The sequence below is a fragment of the Stegodyphus dumicola genome, chromosome 8 (assembly GCF_044657685.1).
Source record: "Stegodyphus dumicola isolate Sdum_Otavi_A_Nest chromosome 8, ASM4465768v1".
Classification (NCBI taxonomy): domain Eukaryota; kingdom Metazoa; phylum Arthropoda; class Arachnida; order Araneae; family Eresidae; genus Stegodyphus; species Stegodyphus dumicola.
In genome coordinates, this window is record NC_140775.1 from 136206994 (window position 1) to 136226322 (window position 19329).

The 19329-nt window shown below is 35.7% G+C and overlaps 1 protein-coding gene across 1 annotated transcript in view; it reads left to right on the top strand.

The window, feature by feature from the left end:
- Window positions 1-6407, top strand: part of LOC118181337 (uncharacterized) — a 196076-nt gene extending 189669 nt beyond the window's left edge. Inside the window, exon 17 of the mRNA XM_085823032.1 lies at window positions 54-6407. Coding sequence (XP_085679158.1) covers window positions 54-2420 — 2367 coding nt within the window. The 3' untranslated portion in view covers window positions 2421-6407. The remainder of the gene's footprint in view (window positions 1-53) is intronic.
- Window positions 6408-19329: the final 12922 nt, after the last annotated feature.

The window sequence follows — 19329 nt, forward strand, 5'->3', positions numbered from 1 at the left end:
ATGTTTTTTTTTTAATTGCAACTTAAATTTATACTTTTTTAATTATTTTTAAGGATGATATGAGTCATAAGCAAAGCTGGTTGCGTGGACGACTCAGCAATAAAGAAAATCTATCTGACTGCTCCTCTAATATAAACTCCAGCATTCCTTTTAATAGGAGTTCTAGGGTACGTCATAGCCTACCTGAACCATCACTATCTCAGCGCACTACAACGAAGGAACGTAGATTTCGACCATCTTGGAGAAACTGGAACAGTGTTCCTGAGGAAACAACTGATACTGAAAATGAAGAATTGGATGCTAGGAAGCTTTTGGAATACTGTCCTCCACCTCGTACTTTTCGTGATAGAACATATTCTGAAGCATCTGAGGAAGCATTTGACAACAGTGGAGAGTATGTCACTTTCTTTTATGCTCATGCATATGCTACAAGGGACATGCATAATGAAAATACTGAATTAAGGATAAATAGCAATGACCATGAAAAGACTAATTCAGATCTTGATGATAACAAACCTGTTGATCATAAACTTAGTGTATGCAAAAATTCTGAGTTACCAGCTGAAACAAAATCTGATCACCAAAAAGATCAAGATTCTGAAAGTGGCAGCTCAGTTAGCTCATGGAAACAAAATTCTGCCATCCGACGTGTTCAGTCATTTACTGGAATGGCAAAAGCAAGAGTTGCTTCTCTGCATCACAATATTTCGTTCAGGTATCATTCCTCTTCTCACAGTGAGCCAAAATCAAAATCGAAACGGTCTTCTGGTTTACCTCCTAGTGGAATGAGCATTCTCCCATCAGATGTGAAAGATATGAGCCCTACTACTCCAGCAACTTGGTTAAAGCAACAAGAGGAACATCTTGCAGATGGTGGGAAAAAGAGTGGCTCATTACCTCGAAGCTTTCAGCTTGCCCCAGAAACTGTAAGTAGCTCTTCAGAAACAAATCTTGCTGTTGTTTCTGATGGTAATACTAGCAGAATGAGAATACGTTTAGATGGACAGCGATCATTACATAGTGAACAGCGACCTTTTACCATTGCATCAGATAAACCATCACAAGCTGATTTTGGCGATGATTTAGACTATGTTGTACTTGATTACTCTCACCTTGTTGGTTCAGAATATTTTGTCCCTCGTAAGGATGGTTATGAGCAAGATACCACTACGGGATGTACTAATACTCCAGCTGTCAGTATGGAAAATGTTCATTCTATTCATCCTGAGCTAAAAATATATCACCAAGCAGCATCAAAATATGCTACTTTGAAACACATGTTCTCTCATATGGGTTCAAAAATTGCTGGTTTAAAAGCAACATTAGTTAGTCCATCAGGTCATGAACAGACTTCTTCAGAGCAACCACCAAAGGCACCAGGTGGTGAACTATCTAAGCATGGTTTTAAACGGTCCAGTAGTCATTCAAGTATTAAAAGTGATAATGAGTTAAGTCCAAGATTATTTACAGCAAAACTTGCCCATTCTGTAGCAAAAGCATATTCCTCTGTCATGAGGCATAAAAAGAAACATGAAATTAAAATTACAGAACGAATGGCTGAATTGAAGAATGAGAAAACTACCATTGGAACTTACAAATCAGAAAGCTCTTTAATTGGTGCTAGAATGGCCCAGCCATTGGAATCTGAGTATAGTGTGCCAAAATATATTCTCCCTCCTAAAACTTTTAAAGATCTTCGACCAGATAGCTTATTCTCTGAATCTTCCAATGCTACATCTTCTAGTGATGGTGACAAAAATGGTGCTGTAGATCCCTGTTATCATGGATCTCAATTTCCTAAAGCGGATGAAGGAGATGACTCAGTATCAGAAGCCAGTGATACATCTGCTGATAGTTATTATGAAAGAACATTTGATGCAATTGAAAATGCATTAGCGCAAGATATTTATCGAGACTCTGCTATTTACAGTGATCCAGAAGATGCTGATTTTAGCGCTGTGGAAAATCCCAGAGTAATGTTCAGGTCAAATGAATGTGAATTTCAAAAGCATGAAGAAAATATGTGTAACTATCAAAATGGTGATGTTGAAGCCAACTGTCCTTCATCTCCTAAAATTATGTGTGCACGGCGTGTTAATCAAGCCATACTGGAACGGTTACGGATTTTAGAGGAGAACGTAAAATTTCAAAACGAGGAAGCATCATCATTATTAAACAGCTCTAAATCTAGTACTCAGAAAAGACTTGATTTAGACAAGTGGGGTAATTTAGTATTAAACAAAGATTTTGAAGAAAGTGAAACTAGTTCTGAACATTCTGCATCAACTGTGAACACTGTAATGGAGTCTGGACACAAGCTGTCTAAACCTAATGGAAACATAAGCAATAGAAATCCACCAAGAGTTAAAGGTTGGGTAAAACATGTTGTAGAAAAACTTCAGGGAGAAGGCTGTGCTTAAAAAGTCAAATTGTATGGTCATTTACTGCCAATAATTTGTGCCTTTACATTTGCAGTCAGTGCCAAACAATGCATTTAAAATACACTAATCATAAATGTGATGATGAAAAATATCTAAAATTCCATTTATGTGAAATTTCCATCCATTTTGTAACTTAACAAAATTTTAAATCTGTTATCTATGCCTGCAAATAAAATTGATTTAAATTGAGGCTGTAGATGTGAAGAATAAATTAAATGTAGAAAATATTTATTTCTTACCTAAATTTCATAAAATGTAAAGTTTAAGTAAAATTTTGGAACAGATGAAAGAAATTAAGTTCTCTTTGTTCACTTCAAATTATTTTCATATTTGACTGATGCAAAGCATGAAAATTGGTTTTTTTTCTACCTATGTTTGTTCTGTTTTGTTAGATTTACACTTCAAACATTTGTTCGGTATTAAAAACCTTAAAAAGTTAATTTTGTAGGCATCTTGTATATCAGCGAATTCACCATTAAAGGAAGCAGTTCTTAACTAAAGCATCCTAAAAGTTTGTATCCTTGTATAACTTTTATGCAGTAAGCATTTTTTAAAAGCACTTTTAATATAATGCTTTTTACAGTATTGTGTAAATTATACTGAAGAACAAAGTAAAAATGTGTTCCAAAAAATTTGTCTCCCATCCATCATTTTATACCGAAGAATAAATGTTTGTTATTCTTAAGCAAAAACTTTTATGGTCATTACAAAATAAAACACATACAATATAGTTTGCTTTGCCTATTTGTGTTACATCATAAATTATTACCAGTTTTTAAAATTCCAAACATTAAGTATGAATAGAGCTTGAATTGGTTACTTTTTGTAATTACAACTTGGCAAATTAACCTTTTCCTAATTGGCAAATTAATATCAATATTTTTGAGGATTACATAGCTTACCTAATCTATGCTTCAATTCTGTACCCAAATTTTAAAAATTCAGGTCATCCAAAGTGTAATGTAAGATATATGAGAGCTAGCATAAATTAGATTTGTTATTACAGGCTTCTTTAAAAAATATACTTGTTATCAAACGAATATACTTGTTGATTGGAAAAGCTTATTGTTAGGAAAAATCTAGCTTCTGAACATTGGAGCTAGAAGTTGTTACTATAGTTAAGAGGTGGAATGAAACTGGGCTCTAGTTTGCCTGTTAATAATAAATTAAATGTATCCTATCATTCTTTTGTTATTTGGGGCAAAAATAACACATTGTACTTGCAGCTGTAATATTTCAAAATTAATTTATTTTCATTCATCAGTTTCAGAAAGGGCTGAAGAAAATTTTACTTAACCTGAAATTGCTTTCAGGTGTAATCATAATTTGAATTAATATCCTATTTAATAATTACAAATTGTTAAAGGAATGGTTTAAAATACTATACAGAAAATTTGAACTTTCAGCTGAAATAATGTCTGTACATTCTGTTAAATGGCTTTAAAAAGAAAACTGTGCATTACATTGTGTGAATATATATATATATAATTCATTTTATAGTAGGGGACCAACATTATTCTCTTTTGAGTAAACTTTAGTTATCAGCAGTTTAGTAACAAATTAGATTGCCTCAACAGCATGTAATATGTGTTAAATATCTAATACATTTTATCTAAATGCAAAAAACAGCAAAAAGTGAGGAAATAATTATTAGTTTTTTCGAGAGTTTAGATATAAATTAATTTCTTATATATACAAACTTGTATTTTTTATCTTTTAAAATAGTATAAAAATTAATAACCTTTCAAAAGTATATGTTTGAATAGAATTTGCATAATTGGAGAAAACCAATTTAGAAAACAAAAGTAAAAAGAAATGGAAAATTTAAAATATGAACTGAAGTGGATACATTTATTTATACAGTGTATTTATAAAAATATTTTGTAATATGAATACATTCAAAAGTCGAACAACAAAAAGTTTAAAAAAAAAAATTTTTTTTTTTGTTGTTGTTTGACTTCTGAATTAGTATTTGTTTGGCATGTATTGTGTCTTAATTATATAAATACATGCTTTTAAATTTTCGACTAGTCTTTTACAAATACGCAATAGTCAGTTCTAAAATCATATCTTTTCCAAGTTTTTTTTTATAAATTTTCACTATTTCACACGTTCTTCGTTTTTGTAATTTGAAATGAGATTGTGAAATATTTAAGACTGTATCATATTTACACTCGTAAGAAATGTACATTGTAGTTTTAGCTGCTGTGGTATTTTATATTCTAAAATGTTTCTAGTCATAGCTTTTGTATAATATTTATATTTCTCATTTTTATGGTAAACAGATAAATGATATTGTAATTCTACTCTTATAAATATTTACGAGTTACGGTATTATCAGTTCTTTGCTCTCTTCTAAAATATATATGGTTGTCTACGGATGCATTTGAAATATTAGCCAAATGAGATTTTTAGAATTGAAATATTTATTATTTATATAGTCGAGCAGCTTTCTTTTTTACTTGTATATATTTGAAGAATTTAATATATATTTTGAGAGAGTAGTATCTTTTTTATATGGTATTTGATATTTTAATTATTAACCCTCTGAGTGCCATGACTGGCTTTATCTGGCCATCAGATTTTTTTGTCACTTGGCATATATTAGCTTATAATTTAAGATATTGTTCTATCTTACTTTTTATTAATGTAAATATCATCTTCATGAATAAGTTTATGAAAATAGAGTCTAAAATAAGTAATTATAGAAATTTCACTAATAAATGCTTTTTAAATACAGGTCTTCATGATCCCACTCTGCTCAGAGGGTTAATAGCAGGAAAGCCAACTTATTAAATTTTTATACACCCATTACTTTTTAAAACCTCCATTACCTTGCAGCTCTGTATCTATTATGAATTTAGACTACATAGTATCAATAGTAATGTTTTTATGTTGCTGTTAGTGCTGTAACACTTTTGTGTAACTTTTTTTAATGCCGCTGTATGTACTGCAGAATTTTTTTCACTCATTGTTGTTGCTGTATGTACTGCAGATTTTTTTTCACTTGTTTTTGTTTTATCTATGCAAGCAAATTATTTCTTATTTTAGAATTATAATTTGTATAACATAAATAGTCTGTTATTAATTGTTCACGTAATATAGCCATTTAAGATCTGCATTATTGGCTGGACATGTCCCATCGAGAAAGATTTTATACTGTATAAATATTTTTTTTAAAATAAGGTAGTGTGAAATACTTAAAAAAAATAATAATATAAAGAGATTAATTAAGTATGGTTGTTATATAAAGTAGTGCCTTTTTATACTAAAATAAAAATTGTTCATATCAGAATTACTTAATATTCCTCTTATATTTTACTCATTCCTGTAGATGGTATCATGAATTTCATCAGTATGATGAGCCATGATACTTCCTGTAATGTTTCCTAAATGTTTATTACATATTTGATTTCATATCATGCCATTTCAGAAAACATATTGATAGCTAGTGTATAAAATTCTGTGATTTCAACTTAGCAGCTAAGGCCAATACATTTCTATAACAAAAAGAGTTCATGTAAATTGCATGTTAGAATATTTAGATTTAAAACTAAAAAGTTTACTTTGAAACATATCAGCTGTTTTGATTAAAGAGCTCTGTTAACAGGAAGGGCAAATTTTTCTAAAAGCAGATTTTATTTTTAGCATTTTACAAGTTCCTATTTGCTTCCCTCCAAAAAGCCAGCTGTAGCTGTTTTAAAATTTTGAATATTTACATAAATTTTCGTGCAGCTATTAACTTAAAAGTGTCAATACAATTTTTAGGTGTTTACTGGCAGTGCATACTCATGCCGAAACCATCCGTATGACAATCTCATAAATGTAAATATGTATTTTCTTATAATTGTTTTGTGGTTTCTCATATTTATGCTTGTATATGAGTGTAACTAGATGGCGTGAAATGTAAAATTAAGTTGCCGAGTGATTGTTGTACATGAAGGTTAATAAAATGATTGCTTAGAATTATGTGTATCAATGTATTAAGTTGTGTCTGTCTGTATTTTAGTTATTGGATTTGAATTTGATACAAAACTATAGAAAAGGTAAAAAGAAATTAAAATAGAAAAGCCTTGGAACATAAATTTTGACATCATTATTGTTTACTTTGTATTTGAACGTCTTCCCTTAATTTTTATACCAAACTCTGCGAGTTTTGAATTCTGCTCCTTAGTTTCATCCTCCATTTAAATGTTTTGCCGCCTGTTGCCCGACATCAGTTACACTAGCTCTGGCTCTGATTCTAGCCCTGCATATAACAATTCGTTAGGCCTCATCATGCTTGCAAATTTTAAAACAGCCTATTTGGTTACCCATTATACAGTACCAAATAGCCTTATTTAGTTGTTATAATGACTCGCATGTCAAATACATAGGGACTTTCCCTATTGTTTGATCAACTTGCCACTAGAAACAGCTTTTGGGATCAGGAAGTAAATCATTTAACATGCAGTGGCTCACGTTTGTTATCGGACATTTGTGTTTTCGGAAACATATTTGCTCAAATCTTGTACTAATTTTTTTTTTAAATTTAATTTTAATGCAGCCGGCAATACAGAGACAAATATCCTTATGCCATATAGAGATCCAAAAACTATAAAAAAATGCAGTAAAATACACGATACAATAATTTACACAGAGAAGTCTGAAGTACAAAGAAATACAAAAAAAGAAAAATGTAATCTATAAAAGTTATATATAAAGTTGAAAACAAGATCAAATCTTCAATGGATTTAAAAGGTCTCTAACCTCCCACAGAGTTTGTACGGTCCTTAAAAGTCCTTAGATTTTTTTAGAATCAATTTTTGGTCCTTAAAAGTCCTTAATTTTGGCCAAAATTGGCAGAAGTTCCTTAATTTTAATCATCTGAAATTTCTTGTCTTTTTTTTATGACTGCCATTTTGAGTGCAAATTAGCATTTTGGAGGAATATTTGTGGCGACTCACTGACGTATATGGTTACCTTTTCAGTGGGTTCATGGGTTATAATTTGTTTCTATATAACTTTAAAATACAACATTTTTATTTTTCGCTTTCATAAAGTTTCATTTTGGCAACTTATTATACATTATTTTGAATTTGAAAAATAAACAATGCATAATGCTATAAAGCACAATTTTCAAAACAGTTCTTAGCAGAAACAAAATTAGCTGTGGAATTAATTAAAAATGTCTTCTTTTTAGTTTTCTCATAGTAAGAGTTTTTCTCATGTAGTTGTCTCAGAATATTCAGAATTCTCGCAATATTTATCAGTTTTCGCTATAAAATTAATTTTACACCTTTTCCTATTTTTTTTTTTTTTTCCCTAAAATATTTGACTTTTTGCCATTACAGAATTGGTAGAGAAAATTTTTCTTTAGGATTTTAGACATTACAGCTTAGAATGTTTAAAAGGATTTGAAGGCAAAATTTATAGACCCACGATTCTAGAAGATTCCAGAAATATGTGACAAAATGAAAAATATCTCCATGGTATTAACATGTAATGGATGTATTTTACAGAAAGTTTGTGATGAATTTCTTACTTTTTGGAGAATGACTGGAAGAACAATGAAAACATAATATTTGAATGTTTTACTCCTGATACTAAAATGTTTTTCTTAACATGTTTATCTTACCTTTATTTTCTCTACTTTTCACTAGACACAAGCATGGAAAATATCAAAAATGCTTCTAATCTTATCACATGGAAAGGCATTATAGAAATGGATTTTTTTATTAATAAAGAAATTGAAAACTTACAATTTCAAAGATTCATCTAATATTCTTAATGCACTATACACATAGCTTGCACTAGGCATTTTCCCACCTGATGCAATCTTTGTGGATCCTAAATTCTGTTGCCTAGTGCCTTTCTAAATGCTTCCAATGCCAGCTCTTCTAAAAGTTTTGCCATTTCTAGATTTTGTTTTTCAGTGTGTCATTCAATTCTAAAAATTCTGTCACATCAGCTCTGTAACTGGCCTTTACCATACATATTTCATATTTCTTCTGAATATTCATAAAGAAATAAAATTAGCCGCTTTTTCTGTACATTTTAAATGCATTTAGTGTTTTTTAGAATAACAGAAATCCTTAATTAAATCCAAACATTATAAAATGAAAAGGAAACCTGTTGATGAAACTGAAAACATAGATTTCAAATTTTTTACTAGTATATTTGTTTCTCTATTTTAAGCCTTGCTTGTTGAAAGATAAATTTCATCAAAATATTCTTCGTAATTAATTTAAATAATTTATTCAAAATGTGCTAATCAATAATTCGCGTAATAATGCGGGCACTCAAGTTTTGTTAAAATGTTTGTGCAGAACATGTTTCTTACCATTTTTTTAAAGAAAAATACTGCTGTATTGTGCAAAAAATACTTCAGTTTTACTAAAACTGGCCCACCAGCGGCCGAGCGGTAAAGTCGCTGAACACTGGTAGTTCGGTCCGAGGTTTGAATCCCGCGAACGGGCTGGCTGCATGGGTGTTTTCGTGGTTTTCCCCATGTGTAACGTGTATACGAGCCAGTTTCCCTTAGAAAGTTCTCCACGAAAGGCACCCCTCCTCTTAGGCAGATAGCCCTAGTGCGCTTTGCCATAATTAAATACACCACACCACACCACACCTTTACTAAAACTGTTTACGTGTGTACGTGAATTCGTAATATAATATAGTCCCCTTCCTAAGGATTGCATATACCGGGCAGGACAATCCATCGACAGGAAAACATATTTACAAGTAAGAAACATCAGTGCAATACTAAAACAACAATTTCAATAAATACCATATCATCTCGCCGCTTCTCGGAGAGCAGAGGCTGCGGATATTCTTCAAACTCTTCCAGAAAACCAAAGACTAAACTTCTAAGCTCTATCCGGCGCTTTGGAGCTGCACGTTGTCCATAAGGGTTTAAAAGATTACAGAAGACTTCAATTAAAATCCCGTCAACAGAAGCTCACAGAAACACTCAGGGAACTTGCCACGAATGTTCAAAGGCTGTATCATCTCGCCTTTTCGGTCCTGTCCTCGCAGTACTTCATCGACGGCATCCGAAATACAGAATGTTTTCCGAATGGCGGATGTCAAGGACTTAAAAAGTGATTTAGTGTACGCCATGAAATTCGAGGCAGCCCAGCAAGCAACTCGTAAAGACCGCCACCCAAACAGAACTGCTCGACGAGCCAGTGGATCAAGAGATGCCTCGTTTAGATGATTTATCCAGAGAAGTCAATGCTTTGATACAGAATAAGAGTGACAAGAAACGAAATTGCTGGAACTGCGGTGTTAAAGGCCATATACGGAGGAACTGCAGAACATCCCAGGGTACAGAAAACAAGACAGTTTCGCAGCAATGTCGCAAAAAAACTAATTAGTAGCCATCTCGAGAAGCGGAGTTTGAAAGATAATGAGAAGTCCCGTTTTAAAGTGCTTTAGATATCTGCAGGAGTGGGGGCAATAACGGACTTTTCAGCAAGGCACATATCAGTGGAGTCCCTTGCAATATGGTGATCGATACACAAGCGAATGTTACCATTATTCCGAAAGATTTAGCTTAACAGTTTGAAGATGAATTCATTGTGACGCCATCCTGTGCTATCCTGCAGACTGCGTCTGGTGATGAAGTCGACATAGATGGTAAGTTAAACTTAAACATCACGTTTGGAATTGCCGCCTACTATCATACGGCATATGTGACAGATGTTACGGATCCTTGTATAGTTAGATTGAACCTTATATGGAAGTACAACTTTTCCTTGGACTTTAAAAACAACGAAATGCATTCAGCCTCTGAGGACATAATTATTCATCATCAGAAGGAATCTCCACTAGAAACGCCGACGCCTTGTCTGGAAGACCCTTGCTAAGAAAGCTCCCGATATCGTAGCAGGGTCGAAGAGGAAACCGAGGTGATGAATACGGTAGCACGACAAGTTGCTATTTCAACATCGACTGACCGAGAACTATGGAGTGACGAAGAAGTCAAGTTTGATTTGTTTTATGTTACTTATTTCAATTATTGTTTGTGTAGTTGGTTATTGTATTGTAATGTTTATTATTGCATTGATGCTTTAGTTGTAAGAGTATCAGAGGCTTTCGGTTCAGGGATAGTACTGCCCGGGAAGCGCAGTCCTTTTGAAGGAGGTAGTGTTACGAATTTTGTGTTTAAATAGCTAATTTTAATAGAATTATAATTAAAATTGTTATATTTCCTCCTACAACGCAGCACGAGACAAATTTTTAGAGAAAGCTGCGTTGAAAAGTAAAAATACAAGATCACGCGCATTTAACATTGAGTAAATAGATATCTCGGTAATTTGTATTTAAATTGAATAAACGTAATTGACTACTGTGTTAATTGTAACCGTAATCTCATCTTTTTATTGCTTTCCAGAATCCTGAAAAGCAGAAATTTCTAAAAATATCTCGCGCGACCGGTTGAAAGTCAAGCTAGAGAGAGAGAGCATCTCAGTTGAGTAGCAGTTAGAAAAGATCTGACAGTAAGATGCATATTTTAAGTGTTCTGATTTCTTGCTTTAAATATGCGTATGGAATTGTTGTATATTATAGAAAGTTATATAATTTTCAAGCCCTTCTGGAAAGCAACATAGTGATGTTAATTTGACATCACTATATCAACATAGTGATGTTAATTGGATGTACTACAAAGAGTGACACTGAACTTGTATTTTAACCTGTTTCTGCTGTTAAGGTACTTATAGTAGGTTGATGCCTCCAGGAGTTGAAGCAACGTTGTTCTCGATTAACTAACTCCATGCTCCGCACAATGGGGTACACTGGAGCACACCACCCCGAAATCTGAAAGCATGGTACAAAACTGTTACTGAAATGTTTATCCTATATGGAATTGCAGTATGGGGCAAAAAGGTGATTACAAGGATGAGAAAGGCAATTGATCTGCAATGGATACAGAACTACGCCAACCACGGTACTCCAGGTTCTAGCAGGATTCCTGCCGCTAGACCTAACTACAGACTTAATTGCAGAGTCATTAATTTCGAGAGTGCACCGCCTTGAAGAGGATGGTACACTTTGGCAAAAATCTACTTTGCTAGGGATTATGAAAAACACAGGCCGGAGTTATTAAGTCACTCTGCGGACATTGATCTGAATGCTGACATCTTTCTTAATTACTTAGCTTCTAAGTAGAACGGCACTCTCACTGTACACAGATGGATCCAAGACCGCAAAAGGTACAGGAAGTGCCTTCTGTGCTATAGAGGATGGAGTGATATTGCATGAATAGAGAAGACGACTGAACGAATTCAACTCAGTGTATCAGGCTGAAATAGCCTCACTAAAGGCAGCCTTAGTATATGTGAAAAATAACTCAGACAGAAAAATAGCCGTTTTTAGTGACTCTGCCTCCAGCCTGGAGGCCATAAGAGGACATAAAAGTCAGAGCCCACAAGTACAGGAAATTCGCTGCCTGCTCTTTCAGGAGTCACAAGCAGTCCGTGTGTAACCGTCCCAGTGTTCATTGGGTCCCGGCACATGTTGGGATCTAAGGCAATGAAGAAGCAGACAGGGCAGCGAAGTCGGCAGCAAATGATGGGGGTCTACTTGAACATCCAGTGAAACGTCCAATCTCCCAACTTAAGAGTCAGACATCAACAGGTTATTGCATAGTGGCAACAGAGGTGGGAAACAGCAACAATGGGCAGGCGAACATATGAATTTTTTCCGAAAGTGGGGGAAGCACTTCGAGTCAATAATGGCGAATTAACCCCTCTACTTCACTACTACTCATGGCCCTTTTGAATCTTATCTACATCGCTTCCATCTAAGTGAAACAGATACCTATGGCTGTGGAGAAGTGGATGATCTGGATCACTATCTCTTCTCTTGCCTCAAAACTGCTCATTTTCATAAAAAAAAAAAAGTCAATAATTTCGGTCCCAATGAGCGGAAAATTTGATTAAGAGCAACATAGCCATAGTGAAGCTGAGAAAACTTATTATGTACTGTGCAACAAAAAACTCAGCTGTAAGTGGGCACAAGAGGGCAACCTAGCATTTGGCATCTTGCTCGATTAGAAATTAACCAAGTAGCTATGCACTCCTTATTCTCAGAACATTTTAAGTCTCTGATATGTAAGACTATATAATGGCATTCTGAAAAGCAGAAGCACAACAGTAAGCCTCATTACCCAAAGTATTATTAGTAGTATAACTACTTCCTTCAATAGTACCTGCATACATTTTTTGTGTGTGTGTTTAATTGTAATTGCATTTACATACACTCTGTATGTATAACCCTTTGTTTCGTTTTGCTGCTCATTGTTACAAAGGAATACAGTCTTCGCTTTGATTGTATTATAATTTTCACCTTGTTCAATTCTATTATCATAATTCCTTTTTTCAATAGAGTAAGTAATATTAATAGCACCTTCAGTGCATTGTTCAATAGTGTTCTGTGAAGTTAGCCTGAAAGTGGTACAATGTATGATAAGTATTCCAAATGTTAAGTCATATATCTGTAATGCAGTCTCATGTATCTTAGATTGTAATACTGTAACTGTGCTTGTAAAGTCCTAAATTTACTTTCTATCTGAACACAGGACCATCAGTGATCTCACTTAGTCGGTGATTAGCACAAGACTGTGTAGCTTTTGGGCATTTATGAATCGCTGTAAATAGCCTTGTAAATTTATTTTTCATCATATTTTTCTAGAAGTCTCTTCTACCAGCCCTCCTGCGGAGGGGGCGCAGCAGCGTTAGATCGCTTCTATAATGCTATGATTCAAATTTTATAGCCGTAGGGTCATCAGTCCTCTTCTGCAATGCTCAGGTTATCAGCTCTTCCTGAATATTATTTTCTACAAAACTACACCTGGTTATCAGGTAAACAAAGTCATCGAGCTTACTAGACGGAGAGGCCTGGAAATAGTCAAGATGCTGCTCTTTTTAGTTCTGCTACAACGAACTGAAGAATCGAGAGAGATTTTTAATTTGGAATATCTGATGCGATTCAGGCTCATAGTTTAAAGACAGAAGGGCAGACGGGGAGATATGCAATGTTTCTGCAGCCCAAAATTCTTCCATGCACAAGTCAACTGCAAACATACACCCCGTTATGTTAAATGCGGAGGTGAACATGAGTCTACAGATTCGTTTAAAGCGTTCCTTGAAGCCTCCATGCTGCGCCAACTGTGGACAAGAACATGCTGCAAGCTTCAAAGGATGTATGTAGTTTTCCAAAATGGGATCTGCCAAAATCATCCCTGGAGTCACCTACGCAGATAGCGTTATACAAAACAGCCCAAGCCATGCCATACATACAGCCATGCCCAAGCAAGCATGTTACGTCTCTGGAAGTGACTGTGTTAATACAGAAACTGGAAGAAGACAAGACTGTAATCGGTCAACTCACGGTGGCTTTAACAATGCTAAAAGACATTAAGCAAGCTCTTCCGGTCTCTAAGCCAGAAAAAAATTTAGTTAAAGTTCCGACCTGCAATGGTTCTACTTCAAGCATGAACTCCGTACATAGTATACCATAATCTACTTTATTTTTGTACATAACATGTGTAGTCTTCGTATTAATTTTATTGCAAATTTTGGACTTTAAAACTTTCAGTAGCTCAGCAGGAGTCACATGACTGCTGCCAATTTCCTGATTGGACAATGTTAGTCTTCTGTCATCGCGTTCTCACCCACCAGTGAGATTTCAGAGAAAATGCATCTCAATGTTCTCTTATTTTTTATTGTATTTTATCTTACTGTACACACCTTTATGGTGAAACAATTTGATGAGCCCCTATGTGGGAGGACCCCTCGTATAGTTTCCGTGATGAGCTTTGATAAAAGCGGAATTAATTCCCGCTGTAAAACAGAATATGCAAATAAAGCATCAAAGTATCAAAGCATCTCTATTGAGTGGCTTAGTTACTGTTTTTGCGAGTTATTTAGTTATACTGTTTTTATTGCTGCGAATTTCAGCGAGAGATCGGATTAGCTTTCTCTTTAAATGTGCTGTGCATTGCGTTCTATTTAACGTTTTTACTAGTTTGAAGTATAACTCCTGATTATACTGCGTGATATTGTCTACAATTGTACAAATATCTCTGAGGAAAATACCAGCATTCTGACATATTTCTTTTGATAAGAATAAATTTTATTAATTGATTATCGGACTTGTGCATTCAATATACACTGGTCAAATAAATTAAGAGAATTTGCATATTTTATCGAATTGCATGAAATCAACTGAACTGAAGGAAGAACCACTGCTTCTAGATAATAATGCAAATCTTGTACGGCAAATACGTAAGCATTCACGTGTGTGTAGGTGGAGCCAGCAGAAAAACAGGCTTTATAAGCGCGTGGAGGATAAGTTCGCACCTCGGCGAATTTCTTGGTGTTATCTTGCAGCAATCAGTTAAATTCACATTGGAACAGTAAAAATGAGTAACCACCAACGTTTAGATGATGGAATGAGGTGGCGAATTGTGGGGAGGCTAGAGGCAGGCCAATCGCAAGTCCAGATATGCAGAGAGTATAATTTAACGCCCGGCGTCGTTTGTAACCTATGGAAACAGTTCCAGGATACTGGATCCATTAAGAAAAAGCCTGGGCAAGGTCGTTCAAGAGCCACGACGGCCAGAGAAGATCGCTATTTGTCCATTTTAGCGAGGCGTATCAGAGGGGCTACAGCTTCTCAGCCCTCTCGGGACCTGTATGCAGCCACAGGGACCCGTGTAACAAGGGTGACTGTTTCCGAAAGACTGAATGAGAAAAGGTTACTTGCCAGAAGACCGTCTGTTTGCGTCCTGCTCACGTCTACGGATAGGAAAGTCCGATTAGCATGGTGCACGCAGCATAGTGATTGGAGTACGGAGCAATGGGCGACCGTTCTGTTCACCGACGAGTCCCGTTTTAGCCTAAACACCGATTCTTGCCGTACTTTTATATGGAGAGAGCCAGGGACCCGCTACCTACTCTCCAATGTCCGCAAAATCAACAATTATGGTGGTGGTGGTGTAATGGTCTGGGCAGGCATCATGTTGGATGACCGCACACCTCTCCACGTCTTTGACAAGGCTCTGTGACTGGTATGAGGTATAGGGATGAAGTCTTGAAGCCCTATGTTCGCTTTTTTCGTGGTGCAGTGGGCCCTGAGTTCATCTTACGGGAACGATAACTCGAGGCCACATAGAACACTTCTGGTCGACGAATTTCTCTAGAGTGAGGATATTCGCCGGATGGATTGGCCAGCCAGATCACCAGACCTCAACCCTATAGAGCATGTCTGGGACGCTCTGAGGAGGGCAATTGCAACTCGCAACTCTCCTCTGAAACGGAACTGAAAATAGCGTTGCTGTATGAGTGAGACTAATTGCCACAGCCAGTGATAAACTGCCTCATTTCCTTTATGACATCACGCTGTGACGCCTGTATGGCTGTCAGAGGGGACCATACCTCCCTTAAACCATTTCTTTAGTGTCTTTTGCAACCACTGTTTCAGACCTTCAGACTCCCATGAGTTTTACATACGAACATGTGTGTCTATTATAACTGTTGAATGTTTATTTTGTTTGTATTATATCACCCTATGTTCACACCAAGTTTTATTCTGTCAGATCGTAGATCAAATATGAAAATTCTCTTAATTTCTTTGCGGAATGTATTACGAACCCGTACCCATGCAACAATAGTAACACCAAGGAATTGGAACATTTTTACGAAGTATAAAACAAGATACAAAAATTAGTGCTGTAAATCTTGGAGTGGATTTAGAAAAATGGTGTGCAATGAAATTTAACTCTCAGAAAAGTCATTAAGGCATATGGATACAATAGGCTATCAGCAAAAAGGAAATTCTTCGTCAACAAGGAAATACGCTTGGTGTTTGTAAAATCCATGGTAAGCCAAAAATGATCATATTGGAATAACGTAGTATTTTTAGACAAGCCAAAACTTAACATATTTGAGTCCGATGGACCAATTACTGTGTGGCGAAAGCCGAATAGAGTTGAAGCCGAATGTCCTGATGCCTCTTGTTAAGTATGGGGTTTGAGGCATAACGGTTTGGGGAATGTTTCGCTGCCGTTCGGATGAAAGATTTAGCGTTTGTAGACAATAATATGAATCAGTATTATTCTTAATAAAAACTAGAAATGCAAAATACATTCAAGTTCTAATAGGATAACGATCCTAAACGCACAGCCTTAAATATTCATTTGTGTTTATAAAGAGGTTATCACACATGGCTACAGTCCCTGGTAGATGAGACGTTTCTGAGAAACGAGATTTTGGTAGCACTGGTTTAAACGGGAGGATTCCTAAAAAAAAACGAGCCCCGTCTGAAGCGAAATCCCGCCTAGCTACGGAAAGAATATTGCGGCTACGCGGGATTTTTTCAAACTTTACCGAAAATGTCTTGACTGGACCTCAGTCCCGGGTAGAGACAACCAATCAGACGAAAGTTCTGCTGCTGAAGCCTCACGTGATTTCAGTCTGACCGATAATCGATTAGCGTTTGGCGTTCTAGTCTGCGTAGTAAGTGAAAATGGTTATCTAGCTACGTGAGTTTTCTAGAATTGTGCAGGTTCTGAGAAATGTCCTTTTACACGTTAAGTTCTACGGACCCGAAACATAACGTGATTGGGACTTTATACGCTGTCTTGAAGTTATCAAAACTTCTTGTATTCTTTTGATTAAATCCTTTCGGACATATATGGAGGAATTTGGAGAGAAGAATAAAGAATCATGACATTTCCTTGAAAGTTTTTCTAAAAGCAATTCTTAATGCAGGACTGAAACTTTCTTACCCGAAAAATTAATTTGAATCCATGTCAAGCGGATGAAAAATATAATTTTAACTAAAGGATATCCAAAGAAATATTAAATGTCTTGTTATTTTCATGTATTTGTTAAGTAAACGGTTTGTTCAAAGTGCCTGAATACGTATTTAAGTTAATTTTCAGAACGTTTTGAATAAATTATTTTGTTCTATCAAAACTGTTTTCATTAGCGTTTTTCAAAATAAGCAGATTTTTAAAAGATGATCAAGTAGTGTTTGTAAAAGAAATTCATTTTCGCTAATATTTAATGACTAATATTTGCAAGTAAAACCGAAAACCAGTGGCGTAAATTAGGGTATGCAAGGAATGCAGTCGCATAGGGGCCTGAAGGCTTAGGGGGCCCATGAATGTCCTGCTGAACTACATTTACATATTTAAACTTAAAACACATACAAAAAATCATGTATTCGAGTAGTTTAGTGTACCAAAAAGTTTTCTTAAAAAAAAGGGGGGGAGAAACTTCACCATACATATCTTCTACAAAAAATGTCTGTTCAAATAGTTTTCTTTATGAAATTTATGATAAATATGTTTTATATTTAACAAATGTATCATTTACATTATAAAAGTTCTTATTTATGACATATATTATTGCATAAGTCATGTTCGTAAGCTCAGTCGATCACAAAGCGCTATATATTAGCGTAACTTCTTTTTTTATACGTTTACCTATCATGCTGTCTGTCAGTTTATAACATAACCAGTTATTTACTAGCTTGCTAAATTAAGCGAAAAAAACTTGGCACAGATTTTATATAGAAACTCGAAATATACTTGTATGTGAAACATACTGGATTTTATTTAAAAGTCTCCGCAAATCTGGACTTTCTTCCCCTCTTTTGTTAAGCACAGTAAATTTACTTGGGGGGGGGCAGGAACATTTTTTGCACTGGGGCCCAAGAATTCTAGCTACACCACTGCCGAAAACACAAGTGTCCGATCTACAAAAGTAAAATGCCTGAACTCAGAAAATGTGACAACATTTTAGATAAAATTCAAGTTTTACATTTAATTCTGGAAGAAATCCACGGGTTAGCAAATAATGTGTAATAATGGTTAATGGACTTGTAATTGTCACATGGAACGCAAATGGATTACTCCACAAACTTGATGAATTACGTATTTTTGTAAATGAGCATTGTCCTGACATTTTACTCCTACAGGAACACAAGCTTAGTCCCCATACTAATTTCCAGATTGCCAACTATTGCTTATACAGACTTGACCGAGAGAGGGCAAGCAGACATCCAGGAGGAGGACTTATTATCCTCGTCAAGCGCTCCATCACCCATCACCACACAACACTGCCACAGCTTTTAGGCCTCGAGGCCATAGCTATCACAGTCACCACACTCACTTCACACCCACTCACAGTTATCTCCGCCTATGTACCAGGCAACAAAAGATCCCAAGCGAATATTGCGCAGGATTTTGAAGCGCTATTCCAACTCAACAGAAAAACAATAATAGGCGGAGACTTCAATGCACACCACCGCGCATGGAACTGCAATCGCTCAAACTACCTAGGCACTGTAATTCACCGTTTTGCCACTGAGGCAGGTATTACCATTGCAGCTCCAGACACCCCAACACGCTACAACGGCAGATCAGCCAATGTACTGGACTTTTTTCTCCTTAAAGGCTGCCACTTCAGATCCATCCAAACCCTCAACGAGTTATCCTCTGACCATAACCCGGTCATGATACAGGTGGGGACCTCTGTCTATAGCACACCACACAAAAAGGCCTTCATCACTAACTGGGCAGGATATGCCATAGCCTTAAACAACACCACACTACACATTCCAACAGCCCTCACGGGTGATGAGTTAGACGCATTGGTCAATAATTTCACCTCTGACCTAACAACTGCCCTGGATGCCAACAGCACTCCAGGCTCTCATAGGCAAAAGGCTACTGACCCGGAACTAAGGAAACTCATCCAGGAAAGAAATGCTGCCCGAAAGGTGTGGGAAAGATACCGGTTCCCTGCTGACAAGACCACCCTCAACAGACTCAACCACCAGGTCAGGACTCGTACTCACCAACACGCACAACGCGACTAGACCAACTACCTCA